Source organism: Salvelinus sp. IW2-2015, linkage group LG27, assembly GCF_002910315.2.
Source record: "Salvelinus sp. IW2-2015 linkage group LG27, ASM291031v2, whole genome shotgun sequence".
NCBI lineage: Eukaryota > Metazoa > Chordata > Actinopteri > Salmoniformes > Salmonidae > Salvelinus > Salvelinus sp. IW2-2015.
In genome coordinates, this window is record NC_036867.1 from 33,597,180 (window position 1) to 33,617,086 (window position 19,907).

At 42.1% G+C, this 19,907-nt stretch overlaps 1 protein-coding gene across 3 annotated transcripts; it reads left to right on the plus strand.

The window, feature by feature from the left end:
• Window positions 1–15,843: 15,843 nt before the first annotated feature.
• On the plus strand, window positions 15,844–18,619 carry pnpla4 (patatin-like phospholipase domain containing 4). Of its 3 annotated transcripts, none has more exons than XM_023973030.2 (7): window positions 15,844–15,992; window positions 16,320–16,520; window positions 16,636–16,730; window positions 17,464–17,599; window positions 17,860–17,925; window positions 18,048–18,200; window positions 18,389–18,619. In XM_023973030.2, the coding sequence occupies exons 2-7, from the start codon at window positions 16,335–16,337 to the stop codon at window positions 18,518–18,520; spliced, it is 768 nt and encodes a 255-aa protein (XP_023828798.1). In that variant the 5' UTR covers window positions 15,844–15,992; window positions 16,320–16,334; the 3' UTR covers window positions 18,521–18,619. The 3 variants fall into 3 exon arrangements, with proteins under 3 accessions (XP_023828798.1, XP_023828799.1, XP_023828800.1); XM_023973031.2 differs by having other exon boundaries at window positions 16,333–16,520; XM_023973032.2 differs by lacking the exon at window positions 15,844–15,992 and adding an exon at window positions 16,003–16,117 and having other exon boundaries at window positions 16,333–16,520.
• The last annotated feature ends 1,288 nt before the right edge of the window (window positions 18,620–19,907 follow it).

Here is a 19,907-nt window from a genome sequence, read left to right on the forward strand (position 1 = left end):
TAACCAGAAAGATGGCAGTATTCGTGCAAAACTGAAAGCGCGAACCATCGCATTTAACCATGGCAAGGTGACTGGGAATATGGCAGAATACAAACAGAGTAGTCATTCTCTCCGCGAGGCAATCAAACAGGCAAAACGTCGGTATAGAGACAAAGTGGAGTCACAATTCAACAGCTCAGACACAAGACGTACTGTATGTGGCAGGGTCTACAGACAATCAAGGACAACAAAAGGAAAACCAGCCATGTCGCGGACACCGACGTCTTTCTTCCGGACAAGTTAAACACGTTTTTTGTCCGCTTTGAGGATAACACAGTGCCACAGATGTGGCCAGCTTCCAAGGACTGTGGGTTCTCCTTCTCCATGACCGACTTGAGTCGCAAGGCTGCCGGCCCAGACGGCATCCCTAGCCGCGTCCTCAGAGCATGCGCAGACCAGCTGGCTGGTGTGTTTACAGACATATTCAATCTCTTCCAATCCCAGTCTGCTGTCTCCACATGCTTCAAGATGGCCAKCATTGTTCKTATACACAAGAATGCAAAAGTAACTGAACTAAATGACTATCGCCCCYCAGCAATCACTTCTGTCATCATGAAGTGCTTTGAGAGACTAGTCAAGGATCATATCGACTCCACCTTACCTGTCACCCTAGACCCAATWAAATTTGCTTACCGCCCCAATAGGTGCACTGACGATGCAATCGCTATCATACTGCACACTGCCCTATCCCATCTGGACAAGAGGAATACCTCTGTAAGAATGCRGTTCATTGACTARAGCTCYGCATTRAACACCATAGTACCCTCCAAGCWCATCATTAAGCTTGAGGCCCTGGGTCTGAACACTGCCCTGTGCAATTGGGTCCTGGACTTCCTGACGGGCCGCCRCCAMGTGGTGAAAGTAGGAAATAACATCTCCACTTCGRTGATCCTCAAAACTGGGGCCCCACAAGGGTGCYTGCTCAGCCCCCTCCTGTACTCCCTGTTCACCCATGACAACATGGCAATGCACGCCAGCTCAATCATCAAGTTTGCAGACGACACAACAGTAGTAGGCTTGYTTACCAACAATGACGAGGCAGCCTACAGGGAGGAGATGAGGGCTCTGGAAGTGTGGTGTCAGGAAAATAACCTCTCACTCAATGTCAACAAAACAAGGGAGATGATTGTGGACTTCAGGAAACAGCAGATGGAGCACCCCTCTATCCACATCGACGGGACAGCAGTGGAGAAGATGGAATGTTTTAAGTTCCACGGTTTACATATCACTGACACACTGAAATGGTCCACCCACACAGACAGTGTGGTGAAGAAGACGCAACAGTGCCTCTTCAACCTCAGCAGACTGAAGAAATTTGACTTGTCACCTAAAACACTCACAAACTTTTACAGATGCACAATTGAGAGCATCCTGACAACGCATCACCTTGGGTAACRATCTGCCCTCCAGGACACCTACAGCACCCGATGTCACAGGAAGGCCAAAAWGATCKTCAAGGACAACAACCACCCGAGCCACTGTTTGTTCACCCCGCTATCATACAGAAGGCAAGGTCAGTACAGGTGCATCAAAGCTGGGACCGAGAGACTGAAAGACAGCTTCTATCTCAAGGCCATCAGACTGTTAAATAGGCATCCCTAGCACAGAGAGGCTGCTGCCTACATATACAGACTTGAAATCATTGGCCACTTTAATAAATGGAACACTAGTCACCTTAATAATGTCAGATTAATAATATTTACATATCTTGCATTAATCATCTCATATGTATATACTGTATTCTATACTATCTACTGTATCTTAGTCTATGCCGCTCTGACATTGCCGCTCTGACATTGCTCATCCATATTTATATATTCTTAATTCCATTCCTTTACTTAGATTTGTGTCTATTAGGTATTTGTTGTGAAATTGTTAGATATTACTTATTAGATATTGCTGCACTGTCGGAACTAGAAGCACAACCATTTCGCTACACCCGAAATAACGTCTGTTAAACGCGTGTATGTGACCAATAAAATTTTATTTGATTTAGACTCTTCTTCTCCATCTGAACAAGGGATACACATTAGAGTTCACATTGGCTGGGAGTTGGGTTCATAGACCACAACAGGAGAAAGATACAGTGTGTAGGATATTGTAGAACCAAAWTATGATACAGTAAACCTCTCTCTCTCTCCCTCCCAAACACACACTCACCCTTGTAGCGTGCAGTTTGCCTTTCGCTAAACCACTTAACTCCAATTGACCAGTGGCATATTACGATCGCTCTCTGTCCGGTGGAGAACGGGATAACTCCTCTGCGCTGTGCATTAGCATAGATAAAATCCCATGACACTTTGTTTGTGTCCCAAATGACACACTATCCTCWATATAGTGCACGTATGTATGGGCCCTGGTCAAAAGTAGTGCATTATATAGGGAATAAGGTGCCATTTGGGACGTATCCTTTGTCACTGGCAATTCGCTGGGAAAAACAAATTATGCTGAAACTTTAACACTAAAATGATCGGTCACAGAGATGGCTTCCTAGTAACTGACAATATTAGACAGTATCAGTCAGGGTCTAAAACCTGGTGGCTTTACGAACCATTTCCCCTTTTATAAAACACTAGCAAGATATTATGTCATGGAGAGATAGATCAATAACTGAGATTTGCGAATGTTTTACACTCACTGCAAAATCACCCTAAGAGCTGAGATGGATATCTGTAGCATCTCTCACGTAAGTGATTATATTACACCAGTTGAAGGGAGCAAAGCACATCTATTTCAGAGCAGTCCAAGGTTCTTTGGGTTATATATTGTAGGGGGGCTGCATATTAAAAAAATGCGCCAAAGCCAAAGCACACACACAGTATTGCGGACAGAGCTACTGCTCCCCCACATGTTAGAGATGGGTACTGACTCTGTCCACACTTCCATCTCAGCAGCTTCTTTGGAATCAACTGGAGGATATATCACAGGAATCACACACACACACACACACACACACACACACACACACACACACACACACACACACACACACATGTACACACACACATGTACACACATTGCACACACAGAAGCCAAACACACACTCACACGCATACAAACACTTCTTTGAAGAGAGGAGGTAAGAGCTCCATTTGACAAAATGCCTCTTTATAGAATTTCTGCAGTAGTAGACTCACGGTCAGAGAAAATCTTGAAAAGCCAAATGGTATTCCTTAAAAAAAGACTGTTACACAGAACAATTAAACATGGACATGACTAAATATCAGATTTGACCAAAAGTCAAGTTGCTGACTATTGTGCTATTACAATAGAATGGGTTGGTAGAGAGGCAGCATCCCAAATGGCACCCTATTCCCTATATAGTGRACTACTTTTGACCAGGGTTACCAGCTCAATTGCTATTTGGGACACATACAGTGATTTCCCTCTGCTCTGTTGACGAGTCTCGGATAAAAGCCTTATTAACATGCTGCTTAAAAATGACCTTGAGTTGAAGACAAGTGTAAATGCTGCTGCCCTAACCTTTCAACGCCATTAATGCCTCACTGCCAGAAATCTTTKAATAAAATATGCTCTCTGCCTAAACTGTTTTATACTTATAACAGAGTTCAATCCCATTGGCAGAGCCATACATTTTTTTTAACAAATAATCTGATTAAGAATGCTTTGGCTTTGTCATAAGATTGTCAACATAGTCAAGATGCAAAACCCCTGAGCCTCTATCAATTTCCATTATTTCAGACAATGCAAAGCAGGAAAAGTTATGAACTGGATACTTTAATGAGTTACTAAATGATAATGCTATTTCAGATGAGGCATCGCCAGAGAATGTAGCCAGAGGGATGTAGCCGGAGGGATGTAGCCGGAGGGATGTAGCCAGAGGGATGTAGCCAGAGGGATGTAGCCGGAGGGATGTAGCCGGAGGGATGTAGCCAGAGGGATGTAGCCGGAGGGATGTAGCCAGAGGGATGTAGCCAGAGGGATGTAGCCAGAGGGATGTAGCTACAACACAATCAGTTATCTGATTAGTGCCGCTCTTCTGTTTATAACTTGATTCTAAAATACTGTTCTCTGAAGACAACCTAAACTGAAGGACAAAGATGTTTAGAGGTGAAATACTTATATACGTTTCACCAAAGGTGCTTCTTGTTCACCTTCGTGTCGTGTTCTTGCCTTCTTTTAAACAGACGAAATGGATGAATATGGTCACGTGATCAGATTCAGATCTKAGGAAGTCATCTTAAACCTATTTCAGGAGCATGTCCCCATACAGAGACTTATACTGTATTGCAGAAATAGGAAAAGTGAGCAGAAGCTAAGACACACACATACCAATTGGATTACAAGCTATTCTACAGCGAGGACCCAAGGAGGATAAGCCTGTCTCTAATGTGCCGGTGTATAAATAGAAAGACATCAGAAGACAAAATGAGGCAGCTGTGTAGTTGACAGAATAATAAATCAGTTGTTCATTTTTAAATGGTAAATATGCTTAAGCACTTTAAATCAAASCTCTTAGTGTGTCCTTTGTTGAACCACCCCGGATGCAGTCAGTGTAAGTTAGGTTCAAGGTGCTAGAAGTCTAAACCGGTGTCCTCCTCTTGTGTACTAGGATATAACTAGGMTTCGGATTGTATTTCCTAGTGAGGTCACATGGTCAGGGAAAACGCATGGTCCTATGTCATATCAGAATGAGGAATGAATGTAGCTACTGACTTCACTTAAGACGGAGCACAATCTTTCAATTATGTGTATCCGTGTAATGTTGCTGAGCCTAAGCTACTAAGATATTTAGACAACAAACTGTTCCAACATATTTTTGTCCCAGGACTTGAGATGCRGAACTTTATATCTTCTGAATTTTGTAATGGATCCTGTTTTATTTTTGGAACAAAATATMAATATTTGATTAGYCCAAATACCACAGGGAGGACAGATACTTGCAAAAAGACTTGAGGTTTAAGTTATGCATAATTTAGTGGCATTTCTATTTGATGTTCATGAGTTCATCTTCAAAAAGCTAAGCCTGAAAAATACATTCTGAAAAACCTGTTAAATCAATCACAGGCTAAATTATGTATTTAAAGTATTGCTTTTTATTTTGTTGATAATAAGAGTAAAGTGAAAGGGGTTTATAGACAGACCAGAATGGGCATCTAATGATTGAAGTAAAAATCTGAGTTACTGAATTGCCTACTGAAATTTTTAGCTGGTTGTACTCCTCAATATCACGTCAGATACTGAAAGCCTTTCATTGAGCAATGTATTTTGTATAGAAACGGTCGACCTACAAAGATAAGGTCAAAATGTGGGTGAATTGCACATGATTCGACCGTGAACGGCAGTATACTTTAACAGCCAGTGTGTGACAGAAAAGCAAAATAAAAAATCAATCACAAAACACTAAGTTGACCACAGGTCAACGCCAACATGGTGCAGCTACAGCATTAGGAACAGAATAAAGTGTGTGTCTGTCTGTGTGTGTGGGTGTGTGGGTGTGTGGGTGTTAGTGTGTGTGGGTGTGAGCTTGTATGTGTGCGTGGAAAACTGAATCTTATGATAGTGTTCAGTATTGTATGTTTATGAACATGTTTATCAAATTCAATCTACTGAATGTATCTGTGTTTTTGATGGAATTTCAAAGTAAAGCACAAAAAAGAGCACAAGAAATTAATAAGTATACTGTATATATTTTTTTACAATGTTACATATTTCATATTTGTTCACAGGTCTGCACAAAAATGACAATAGCACACTTGATTCAGCACACAAACGTTTTATCCCCTTTTCTCCTTCCTTTCTTTCTTTGAAACTTTTCCGTTCCAGAGAGAGATCGAGTTTCAACTTGGCCCCGGCTTCAATGTGATATGGAACACTTTCTCCCAGACCGAGCATCCGTTCTCAGAATCACAACTACTGTTATTTCCCCCTCTCTTTTCTGAGGGATATCACATTTTTTTCACCTTTAAATAGTTTGTCATCATTTCATCTTGGGAAGGAACACAGTGAGTAGTCAGAAATTGTCTGAGATTTGTAACTGTTAGGCCTCTGTATCTTTCTTATTGTTGTCAATAGGGCTGTACTCTTGAAGTCGGAAGTTTACATACACTTAGGTTGGAGTCATTACAACTCGTTTTTCAATCACTCCACAKATTTATTGTTAACAAACTATAGTTTTGGCAAGTCAGTTAGGACATCCACTTTGTGCATGACACAAGTAATTTTCCAACAATTGTTTACAGACAGATTATTTCACTTATAATTTACTGTATCACAATTCCAGTGGGTCAGAAGTTTACATACACTAAGTTGACTATGCCTAAAATGATATAATGGCTTTAGAAGCTTCTGATAGGCTAATTGACATTATTTGAGTKAATTGGAGGTGTACCTGTGGATGTATTTCAAGGCCTACCTTCAAACTCAGTGCCTCTTTGCTTGACATCATGGGAAAATCTAAAGAAATCAGCCAAGACCTCAGAAAAAAAATTGTAGACCTCCACAAGTCTGGTTCATCCTTGGGAGCAATTTCCAAATGCCTAAAGATACCACGTTCATATGTACGAACAATAGTACGCAAGTATAAATACCATGGGACCACGCAGCCGTCATACCGCTCAGGAAGGAGACGCGTTCTGTCTCCTAGAGATGAACATACTTTGGTGCGAAAAGTGCAAATCAATCCCAGAAAAACAGCAAAGGACCTTGTGAAGATGCTGGAGGAAACAGGTACAAAAGTATCTATATCCACAGTATAACAAGTCCTATATCGACATAACCTGAAAGGCCGCTCAGCAAGGAAGAAGCCACGGCTCCAAAACCGCCATAAAAAAGACAGACTACGGTTTGAAACTGCACATGGGGACAAAGATCGTACTTTTTGGAGAAATGTCCTCTGGTCTGATGAAACAGCAATAGAACTGTTTGGCCATAATGACCATCGTTATGTTTGAAGGAAAAAGGGGGAGGCTTGCAAGCCGAAGAACACCATCCCAACCGTGAAGCACAGGGTGGCAGCATCATGTTGTGGGGGTGCTTTGCTGCAGGAGGAACTGGTGTACTTCATGAAGGAGGAAAATTCCGTGGATATGTTGAAGCAACATATCAAGACATCAGTCAGGAAGTTTAAAGTTTGGTCACAAATGGGTCTTCCAAATGGACAATGACCCCAAGCATACTTCCATAGTTGTGGCAAAATGGCTTAAGGACAACAAAGTCAAGGTATTGGAGTGGCGATCACAAAGCCCTGACATCAATTCTATAGAAAATTTGTGGGCAGAACTGAAAAAGCGTGTACGAGCAAGGAGGCCTACAAACCTGACCCAGTTACACCAGCTCTGTCAGGAGGAATGGGCCAAAATTCACCCAATTTATTGTGGGAAGCTTGTGGAAGGCTACCCAAAATGTTTGACCCAAATTAAACAATTTAAAGGCAATGCTACAAATACTCATTGAGTGTATGTAAACTTCTAACTCACTGGGAATGTGATGAAAGAAATAAAAGCTGAAATAAATTGTTCTCTCTAATATTATTCTGACATTTCACATTCTTAAAATAAAGTGGTGATCCTAACTGACCTAAGACAGGGAATTTTTACTAGGATTAAATGTCAGGAATTGTGAAAAACTGATTTTAAACGTATTTAGCTAAGGTGTATGTAAACTTCCAACTTCAACTGTATATAACGGCATATCTAAACACAACAAGCTCTCACAGTCTCACGTCAGAATTAGACATTCATCCATGTTTCTCAAATGTCAAATTTCAAAGTTGTTCCAAATGTCAAATTTCAAAGTGTTTGAGGTTAAGTTCAGGCAATAGCTCAGACTTTTGAAGGTTAGGGTTAAGTTTAGCCATTAACTCTGAAATCTTAAGCTTGGGCATTAAGTCTGAATGGGTTAAGGTAAGGGTTAAGGTTTGGGATAGGCTTCAAACAAAAATCTTAAAAACAACTTAATATTGCTGGATTTGTATATGCAACCTTTTGCACTAGAAGCAGACACTTACACATATTTACCACTGCCAACGCCCTAGCAAAATGCAAACCTTCTTGAAGGTAACAGCACTCACTGCTGCCCCTAGTGGCTAATACTGACTTGTATCACAGGTGACCTGGCTGTCTAAACAATATTGAGACAGGCCCTCTCTGTGCTATGTCTAATATAAGCCTAGCTTTCTGACATCATGATGCCATTCACAGTTCCACCCATAGCTTTGATCTTACCTTAAGTCTTGGTTGATTTAAAGGCTATATTTGTCAGATATTTTTACCCACATGCATCTCTAATTGGATCTGATGACGTTTACATTTGTGCTGTGGGTTGTAAACAAAGGCAAATTCCCGTTCTCTGCAAGTTAATGAAAAAATGAAGTATTCTTATTGTTCTTCTACAGTGTACAGTATTGTCGTTCATCTGATATATTGTTCAGTTCTACATGCTGAACAATCAAATCACTTCCATGTAAAATGAAATACATAAATAAGTGACGCAGCAGTCTTATTATGACAAAGCGATTTTAGCGAGTTGAATACCCACTCACGTCCTCTCTTCCTCCATGTGCAGACAGAGTTCTATTGATAGTGATATCCTTCAAATATTCATACTCTTTTTATACAGTGCAGATAGCTAATAGCGGCCTGTCTGAAAGGCGCATCACCTTTACCCCTTCATCTGTCTCATCTAATGGTCTTTTCTATAGGTCTGCCTGTTGTCCTTCCATCCCTCTATCCATCCCTGCACCCTGCCCTCCACTCCTCTTTCAATCCCCCTCTTTGATATCTCTTTCCATCCCCCCCAGCTCATGAATTGCATTTCCCCTTCGATCTACAGGAAGTATTTGATCTTTTAGCAGATTTATTTTATCAACATGACCTTGCTCTGTCTTTGCAGTGGCAGTTACACTCATGAGCAGCGGCCGGACGGGGAGAGAGAAATAATGCCCCCTCCCTCTCTCCCTCTTTCTCTCCCTCCCTCTTTCCCTCCATCTACCCCTCCCTACTGCCTCCCTCMCTCCCTCCCTCCCTCCGTCTATCCCTCTCTACTGCCTCCCTCTCTCCCTCTTTCCCTCCACTGCCTCCCTCACACCAAACAAAAAGCTCCTGGCTTTATCGGTAAGCACTAGCCCTGAGAACTCGAATTACATCTAGATTGCGTCCAAGTGGCAACCTATCCCCTATGTAGTACACAACTTTTGAACAGAGCCCCATTGGGCTTGGTCAAAAGCAGGGCGCCATCTAGACAATAGGGTGCCATTTGCGACAAAGTCCTGGTTTCAGTCTCAGCACCATTCAGCCATCATTCCATTTCACAGGACAGAGGAAGAGGATGCTCTTACAGCTTTTCTTTCCTCCACATAATACTTTTGTCGAGTAGTTTCTTGTCTTAATTATAATTATGTCCTCGTTCCATAAGCTTTATATCTGAAATTGGACGACTTAATTTCGCACGTTTTGTCCTTGAGAAAGATATTGCAATCATTTTACTGTAGGGGGTGATGAAACATGGGAGGAAAAATGAATACCACAATTGCACCATCTCAAATCAAATCAAATTTTATTGGTCACATACACATATTTAGTAGATGTTATTGCGGGTGTAGCGAAATGCTTGTGTTCCTAGCTCCAACAGTGCAGTGGTATCTAACAATTCACAACAATACACACAAATCTAAAAGTTTGTCCTTGATTATCTTTTTGGCCTTCTTGTGACATCGAGTGGTGTAGGTGTCCTAGAGGGCAGGCAGTGTGCCCCCGGTGTTGCGTTGGGCAGACCGCACCACCCTCTGGAGAGCCATGCGGTTGCGGGCGGTGCAGTTGCCGTACCAGGCGGTGATACAGCCCGACAGGATGCTCTCAATTTCGTGAGGGTCTTAGGGGCCAAGTCAAATTTCTTCAGTCTCCTGAGGTTAAAGAGGCTCTGTTGCGCCTTCTTCACCACACTGTTTGTGTGGGTGGACCACTTCAGATTATCAGTGTTGGGTACACTGAGGAACTTGAAGTTTTTTCACTTTCTTACTCTTACATTAGAACTTGTTATAATGTGTTGTAAGTGGATACACAGAGGCTATAATGCTTGAGGGGTTCATTTGATTCAGATGTTATGCAATTTACACTCATAGCTATATTGGTCTCATTGAATCTCCATGTAATCAAGAGTTATCATATTGTACATTGCCATGGGCAGTTATTGGTACCAGGCTGCTAACGTCTACCTTAAGATCATACAGTGGGCCATATTGAATAAGGGTATTTTGTAAAGTTGCATGTAGTCTCATAAGGAGAGTGTGTCTTGGAGTATTGATTGAATGAGACTCAACAACATTGGTTGGGCTTTCAAAGACATGGTCAGACCTGATTCTGTCTCTTCCGTGTTTAAACCATGAAGAAAAATGTTTACCCGCCTCACTCGTGTTATTACCGACATCTCCACATTTCACCCACCGCTAATACATTATCTCCACTTCATTATTTAAACAGTCCATCACACACCCACCCACCCACCCACACCTACACACACACACACACACCCACCCACACACACACCTACTTCTGAACGATACGATAGAGCCAGTGTTTTTCTCTAGAGAGCGTAACCCGTCTAATGCACATTATATATATAGAAAACCATAAGCAAGACTAAAGGAGCAGGGAATTTGTGCTGACAAGCCAGTAAGGAGGAGTATGTGTGAGACAAGGGAGAATTCCTATTGTTCTGGTATTCTGGGGCCTTGGGAAATAAGTGCTGACTGTTTGAAGTGGTTGCAAAGGAAGAATTGAACTCTGGGGACCAGGCTTAAAGCGTAGACAGATACAGACAAAGGCTATCTAGCTCTAGCTAATAATATAAGCGTATATACACAACAAGTTTATTATTAAAGTCACAACATGATAAGGTTATGTACGTGGATGGACCCTTAGGGGGGATAAACTGGGATCTCTTTTAGAATTCATTAGCTGGTTGAAAATACTGCTGTAAATTAGGATGTAGACATTATTAAAATAACTAATTGAAATAATTTTCTGCTTCAGACAAGAAAATATGCAATTCATCTGAAATAATTAAAACATACATTTTTGTCATTTCAGAGGACAATAGTCTTCATGGGGCACCCTGTGCTGTTTTAACTCAGTCCCAACAGAGTCCTCCATCCTACTACCTTACCTTGCAGGAGGCTCCACACGTGGGAATCATTGGCAGGGCAGCAGACAAGACAGACGATTAATCGGTCCAATGTGTTCTCCTTCTCCAGGATCCTGTCTGGCACGTTTATGATGTTGAGCCATCAAACTGCAATCTAGTCATGGCCACAACAATTAAACCACACATGCCCCATGCCCCATTCATCTAAATAGGGGACACTGGCTTCATTCTTTATAACACAAAATGACTTGTCACAGCTGGCTGAAGAACAATAATAACACAGGTGTTCATCTCTAAGGGTTTGTAGGCTCATCATTGTAATTAGTGAGAGTGTGTATAATATACAGTATACTGAACAAAAATATAAATGCAACATGTAAAGTGTTGGTTACACTTTATTATTTCTCTCAAATGTTGTGCACAACTTTGTTTACATCCCTGTTAGGGAGCATTTCTCCTTTGCCAAAATAATCCATCCACCTGGCTGATTAAACAGAATGATCATTACACAGGTGCACCTTGTTCTGTTGTCAATAAAAGGCCACTCTAAAATGTGCAGTTTTGTCACACAACACAATGCCAAAGATATTTCAAGTTCTGAGGGAGCGTGCAATTGGCATGCTGACTGCAGGAATGTCCACCAGAGCTGTTGCCAGATAATTTTAGGTTAATTTTTCTATCATAAGCCACCTCCAACGTCGTTTTAGATAATTTGGCAGTACGTCCAACTGGCCTCACAACTGTAGACCACGCCAGCCCAGGACCTCCACAACCCGGCTTCTTCACTGCGGAATTGTCTGGGAAAGAAGGGGGGGGCATTCTGATTGGCTAGGGCTGGCTCCCCAGTGGGTGGGCCTGGCACCCAAGTGGGTGGGTCTATGCCCACCCAGGCCCACCCATGGCTGCACTCGTGCCCAGTCATGTGAAATCAATAGATTAGGGCCTACTGAATTTATTTCAAGTTACTGATTTCCATATATGAACTGTAACTCAGTAAAATCTTTGAAACTGTTGCATGTTGCGTTTATATTTGTTTTCAGTATAGTTGGGTCAGTCAGTCCAATAATACAAAGGGGACTAGGTCTCCCTCAGCCTGTCCGCCCCTCTCACTCTCAGCGACTGACACACATGACCCGTACCCACATCCAGCAAAGAGAGTTCCTCCAGTCAGTGGCGGACTTATCATTAGACAAATATATATTATTAATTATTTTTTTAAATGTGTGAACTCAGTTGGGGTCTCAACTTACTGTTGCGAGTTAGAATAGTAGAATACACTATATACTGCATCAGCAGTTTTCCTCTTATTATGTCAGTCACTGACAGTCACTCAATTAGCCCATTTCAGCTACCATTTTACAGATTGGTAGGTAAATTAGTTTGGTAGGTGATAAGAGAATTTTGTTCTCCAGGTACATAACCCAATTTAATTATATTACTCAGTCTGCAAACCAGAATTTGTAAGATCCTGGTCGAATGAAAGAGACGGAGGCCCAGCTAAAATAGATAGTCAAAAAGGTTTATTCAGAGAATGTTCTAAAGTCAGGAATACAAAACAATTCATTTTATACTGACTTCTCACGCCCACACATTCACACAACCATATGCACACACACACACACACACACACACACACACACACACCACACATACAACAGACGCACACGCACACACATACACACACACACACACCACATGCATACAAACAGACGCACACACATGTCCTGCTACCCAGCCGCCAGGGATTAGTGACCTTGTCCTTGAGACATCTCCCTGTTCTCCCCAAATCTCTAGTCAGGTCGGCACCAAGCTCAGACAGTCTGTGTTTAAAATACCATAAAGACATATTGTCTTTACCCTAATTCTGACTAGACTATACATTTATTGATTATGATGTTATACTTCTAATCACTTCCATACAATTATATGTTTCAGGTGGAATATTCTAATCATTCAATTAACCGATAATTCTCACCTAACAGTAGGTAAACCAGCTTTCTAAACCTTGTAGTAATCATGGCTGAATTACTGACCGGGCCCGAAGGGAACCTCCAGGGGACCCCCTAAACGTTTAGGGGGGCCCTGACCTCAGGAGGCCACCATTGATTTTGTTAAATCAGATATCGTATGAACATACTGTACATTAAAAACGCAGTATCATATGATGCAAAATGCATCATACAGGGATGATTTCTGTATTTTGAAAGTTACATATCTTGAAAACTTGATTGCTGATAAGCAAAAGATTTTGGGAATATGTCAACAATGGGCTAATGAAACAATTATTAAAATATAAACCTCACAAAAAAAGAAACGTCCTCTCACTGTCAACTGTGTTTATTTTCAGTAAACTTAACATGTGTAAATATTTGTATGAACATAACAAGATTCAACAACTGAGACATGAACTGAACAAGTTCCAAAGACGGGACTAACAGAAATGMAATAATGTGTCCCTGAACAAAGGGCGGGTCAAAATCAAAAGTAATAGTCAGTTTATGGTGTGGCCACCAGCTGCATTAAGTGCTGCAGTGCATCTCCTCCTCATGGACTACACCAGATTTGCCAGTTCTTACTGTGAGATGTTACCCCACTCATCCACCAAGGCACCTGCAAGTTCCCGGACATTTCTGGGGGGAATCACCCTCRYATKKAACAGGTCCCAGAAGTGCTCAATGGGATTGAGATCCGGGCTCTTCGCTGGCCATGGCAGAACACTGACATTCCTGTTTTGCAGGAAATCACGCACAGAAAGAGGAGTATGGCTGGTGGCATTGTCATGCTGGAGGGTCATGTCAGGATGAGCCTGCAGGAATGGTACCACATGAGGGAGGAGGATGTCTTCCCTGTAACGCACAGCGTTGAGATTGRCMGRAATGACAACAAGCTTGGTCCGATGATGCTGTGACACACCGCCCCAGACCATGACGGACCCTCCACCTCCAAATCGATCCCACTCCAGTGCACAGGCCTCGGTGTAATGCTCATTCCCTCGACGATAAATGCGAATCCGACCATCACCTCTGGTGAGATAAAACCGCAACTCGTCAGTGAAAAGCACTTTTTTCCAGTCCTGTCTGGTCCAGCGACGGTGGGTTTGTTCCCATAGGCGACATTGTCGCCGGTGATGTCTGGTGAGGATCTGCCTTACAACAGGCCTACAAGCCCTCAGTCCGGCCTCTCTCAGCCTATTGCGGACAGTCTGAGCACTGATGGAGGGATTGTGCGTTCCTGGTGCAACTCGGGCAGTTGTTGTTGCCATCCTGTACCTGTCCCCCAGGTGTGATGCTCGGATGTACCGATCTTGTGCAGGTGTTGTTACACGTGGTGTGCCACTGCGAGGATGATAAGCTGTCCGTCCTGTCTCCCTGTAGCGCTGTCTTAGGTGTCTCACAGTACAGATATTGCAATTTATTGCACTGGCCACATCTGCAGTCCTCATGCCTCCTTGCAGCATGCCTAAGGCACGTTCATGCAGATGAGCAGGGACCCTGGGCATCTTTCTTTTGGTGGTTTTCAGAGTCAGTAGAAAGGCTTCTTTAGTGTGCATGTTCATTAATTGTTCATGGTTCATTGAACAAGCATGGGAAACAGTGTTTAAACCCTTTACAATGAAGATCTGTGAAGTTATTTGGATTTTTATGAATTATCTTTGAAAGACAGGGTCCTGGAAAAAGGGACATTTCTTTCTTTGCTGAGTTTAGTTTTTGGGTGGAGTTTTCCTTGTTGTTTGTATTGTGTATGGCTCAATCTGTGGAAATGCTGTGATTCACAGACACACGATGACCACAATTTGAATGCTGCAACTGAGACAGAATGATGTCGAATGATTCGCTGAGAACCCGAGTATGACTGGACAGGCAGAAAAAAATAGCCTAGTTTTCATGGCACATTGTAAATATCTGACTGCTACTAGGATAGTATTCTGTACAAGACACAAGACCAAATGCGTCACATGAGGTTGGTGCAACCTTAATTGGGGAGGAAGGGCTTGTGGTAATGGCTGGAGCATAATTAGTGGAATGGTATCAAATACATCAAACACATGGTTTCCATGTGTTTGATGCCGTTCCATTTGCTCCATTCCAGACATTATTATGAGCCTTCCTCCCCTCAGCAGCCTCCCCTGAAATGCATGTGCCGGATGTGCAGGAGCTTGGAGGGATTTGTAGTCTTGCATGTCCACTTTGATGCTAATAGCATTTTCGCGTCTGAGAGTAAATTGAGCCGAATATATTGATAAAAGTCACCTTGTCAGAGAGAGATTTACAGAGTTATCAAAACGTCACGCCAGGGAAAGCCTACATGAAACACATACCTTGTTTGAAGTGGTTCTAAAATCCCCTATGGGGGAAAAAAACTGTTTTTGCTAGGTTTTATGGGTATTATGACTTGTCCACTGTGGGGCTAGAGTTTTAGGAGTGTTTAACTTTTTAAAGTAATAAAGTGTAAATGCGTGGCTCGCAACGGCCCAAGACCGCAGCGTGTTTGCCTGAAGCCGGAACACATGGGCTGAAAGATACCGGGACAAATATGCATTATTGTAGCTCAGCTGCTGCTATAGATGTCAAAGTACAATTTGTTCAGTAGACATTTCACTTTTTATTGCACAAACACAAACCAGACAATGTATCCCAATGTTTTCTTACAGGTTTAGTCAATTTCACCGTATTTCAACGGATAGTTTTGTAAATCGTTGTAGGCTTTTATTTTGAAACACCGCGGAAAACCCGGAAGTAAAGCACGGATCCAGCACTTCTTTACATTGTCATCATATTTGTAAAGCAGTGCAGAACAAGCAGTTTTAGTTTACTGCAATTGTTTCTAAAACCGTAATGCAACCATAAACAGTAAGGAAGCTTTTTTATGTATGTGTAAATTAACCTTGAATGCTACGCTTGTTATTAACGTGCAGGGACTTGTAGTTTACAGTATTAGTTCGTCTGCCTCTGTAATGCGTGAATAAGCCTACTAGGTATGTTGTTCAGCCTTGCCTACTACAGTTTCCCACATCAGATTTAGTAGTGCTGCTTGCCACATGCAGTTATCTAGCTACAAAATTCCACTGTGCTAATATGGATTTGATTAGGCTTTAACACAATATTTCACTGGTGAAGTTACAGTAGCTATGTTTGTCAATTAACCTCATAGTTTATTCAATGAATAATGTTATCTAGGATCTCTTTATAGAGATGACAGTGCCAGTGGTGAACCTTTCTTTTGCTGCGTGTGGATTCCTGGGTATCTACCAACTGGGCGCATGTGGAGCCATCCTGAGACATGGAGACAAGCTGGTGAGCTCTCTCAGGGCATGTGCCGGGGCATCTGCTGGAGCTCTGGTGGCTGCAGTGATGGTCACTGCTCCAGACAAACTAGAGGTAAAATAGTAAGGTCTTCATCATCATCATCCTATTCTTCTTTCGTCTATTCCTTGTACATTTTTGTTGTGTTTAGGCCTACTGTTGGTTGATACATTTGGTCTTTTTCCAATAGAGTGTCAAAGAATTTACCTTCAGATTTGCAAAAGATGTCCGAAGCCAGAGGCTTGGAGCTGTGACTCCTGGATATAACTTCATGCTTACACTCAGGTAGTCACTTACTAACTCTGAGAGAGCTATACACTGAATATACCAAGATTAGGAACACCATAGTATTGAGTTGCTCCCCCCCTCTACAAGTTGTCGAAAGCATAGCCCATGTTGACTACAGTGCTTCTCACAGTTGTGTCAAGTTGGCTTGATGTCCTTTAGGTGAAGAAAATCCATCTTTAACCGGTCTCCTCCCCTTCATCTACACTCATCTACACTGACTGAAGTGGATTTAATAAGTGACATCAATAAGGGATCATAGCTTTCACCTGGATTCACCTGGTCAGTCTTATGTCATGGAAAGAGCAAGTGTCCTTAATGTGTTGTATACTCAGTGTATAGAACAGTCATATTCAGATGCATATGCACACATAGTTAGACAGGCAGAAACACAGAGAGACAGTTGGTTGGGTTGAATGGGAATAAGTGTTCATAATGTTTTGTACACTGTGTATTTCGTTGCGTTAAAGCCACGTCTAGATAACTGGGTATGTCAATCATTTTTCATTTGTAACACCTTTATAATAAATGTAGCTATTCATGTGTGGGATTAAATTAAACCTACGGCTATAGAACTGAACAATGGTTGCATTTGTACCTTCATTAAGTGCACGCATTACACAGCCAACAGATTGTGTAATAAGTGCATGTTTTTATTATAGAGCCGTACAGTTTTGTTAAATTCATTATTAAAAACATGACAAAAAAGCATCTGTCCTTTTGTTCTCCCCAGGGAGGGCATCGAGGAGTTTCTGCCTGGCGATGCCCACAGTAAAGCAGGCAATCGCCTTCACATCTCTATAACACATTCAAAAAGTGGCAAGAACACCATCGTGTCCAGCTTTGCCTCCAGGGAGGACCTCATAAAGGTAGCCCGCCACAAGCCTGAGCAGATTATATTACTGGAGCTTGGCTTTAACACAAAATGTTGTCGTAAATGTTTGAGGAGCATGGCCATTGTTTTCCCCCTGATACACTGCATTGTTGGGTCAGTTCTGTGTTTAAGCCAGTCAAGTGACAGAGCAATGCATATCTAACAATATGTGTGGGTCAAGGAACATTTACAAATCTCTTTCACTACATATTTTAGGATTAGGTCTGACCTGGCCTTTGCTTCTTTTAATTTAAGGCACTCTTGGCCAGTAGTTTTGTGCCTGTCTATGCAGGAATCAAACCGGTGGAATGGCAAGGACAGGTAATACATTTAACTGCATCTCAAACTCAACCAATGGATGTTGTCCATTACGAGCTTACTGTTACTTTTTGTTTCTTCATAACTGAAAATCTATAAACTTAACTGTAACACATATCCTTCAGAAATGGATTGACGGGGGATTCACGGATAGTCTGCCCATCCTGCCAGAGGGACGTACCATCACAGTCTCCCCCTTCGCAGGTCCCCAAGACATCTGCCCAAAACACAGAGGGCTCATGAACCTCCACCTCAAACTGGCCAACATGGACGTAATGGTGAGTATGATCACCGTTTGATTACATGTTCACAGGGATACAGACAGTACACATCTTCAACAAGTGTGTATTGCATTCATTGTATGGTTTTGCACATCATTTTGCCTGGACAGTCCTTTTGCAGTATTTAAATTGGTTCGATTTTGTAGATGTTTTTGTTGATGTTTTGTGTTGTTTTTATCCCTCAGTTTTCCAAGGAGAACATCATCAGGTTAAACCAGTCCTTATTCCCTCCATTAGAGGAAAGGATGAACCAGTATTGTAAAGAGGGTCATGACGATGCAGTGAGGTTTCTGAAGAACGAAAACTGGATCAAGTAGTGTTGTTTTTTTTATTATAGTGTTTTTACTTTTAAATATGGTGTGAATCACGTTATTTATTTTAGATTTTAAAGTGTGTCAAATAAAGAAAATACAATAATTTAAGTAAAATGTATAATTTGCTCTTTGCAAATCCACTGTAGCCCATAAAATCTACAGTAATAGCTACTCTATAATCCGAGGAGACGTTGGAATATCAGCCAACTGCATGTAACTATATCTCTCATGTGAGGTAACTAGGTGAAAATCGGTCTTTGAACACACCTCACCATCAATTTCCAGCAGCGATCCATTACCCCTGAGCCAGCAGTGGCAGGCGGTGGGGAAATCAGTAGGGCACTTCACGGAGGTACCTAATATATATAGGGCAGTGGCGTCACGCTAACCTAGCAGAGGTCCTTCAGCTCCTCCAGGACAAGAATGGAGTACCCCTTTGATGTTACCATAGAAATGGTTGTTTGAACTCTGCACGTTCTTCTCTCCACCTGAGGAACCGTTTAACTTCCTCCGGTCCTCGGGTATCGACGTGCACTGTGTTCAAGAGATCTTATTTTTCCCGGTGGTTGAACTCACACACACTCCCTACACACACCTTCCTCCAGATCTTCTGAGGATACTTCTTCATGCCTGCATAGAAACCAAGGCAAAATGTGCTCTGTTTAAATGACTCACGGTCTGCATATCCAGTAGCAATTGCTGAAATAGTCTAACCCCAAAACATCAAAGAACCATATCTGCATCTATTAACACGACAAGGCTGAATTATCATAACTACTTACCAAATGTGACTGATAAAAGCATAATTGTCCAAAAAGACTTGGATGAGTTTAAATAAATAACGTTTAGCACTGTACACTCATTAGCATGAGGGCAAAGAGCTGATCTGTACACTAAAGCTGAGATTTAGTTTGATCAGAAACCACATAATGACTATGTAAACATTTTTGTGCAATCATAAAAATATCTGTTTTGTCACAATCAGTGTTTCGATGAATTGTACATCAGTTGTACGTCACCAACTAGGCCATACAGTCCTGTAAGTAAACAGGACTTACCATCCACACACTAAAGTGAAGTAACCATGGTGTTTTCCTACCGCTATCCAGCCTCCCTGCTGTTGTTAATAATTAGCCTGATTTTTGTCCACAGTTGTAATTAACACCTGGGGACATAGATTCCCTAGCGTATGGTTTAATATTGTTTAGGTTTTCTCCTCTGAGGAAAACTCTGCTGCGCTCCACTTCTCTGGCGTCCGGGAGCAGAGAGGCTGTGCTGGATGTGACGGACGAGTGGCCAAGCCGACACACAGGGTTGCGTCCCAAATGGCACTCCAAATAGTGCACCACTTTTGACCAGAGCCCTGGCCACTGGTCAAAAGTGGTGCACA

Excerpts from the sequence above, each read along its gene's own strand:
- pnpla4 (XM_023973030.2), top strand. The coding sequence starts at position 16,335 with ATGACAGTGCCAGTGGTGAACCTTTCTTTTGCTGCGTGTGGATTCCTG. Across the intron at positions 17,926-18,047 it reads CGGTGGAATGGCAAGGACAG|AAATGGATTGACGGGGGATT; the intron begins GTAATACATTTA and ends CATATCCTTCAG. Across the intron at positions 18,201-18,388 it reads TGGCCAACATGGACGTAATG|TTTTCCAAGGAGAACATCAT; the intron begins GTGAGTATGATC and ends TTTATCCCTCAG.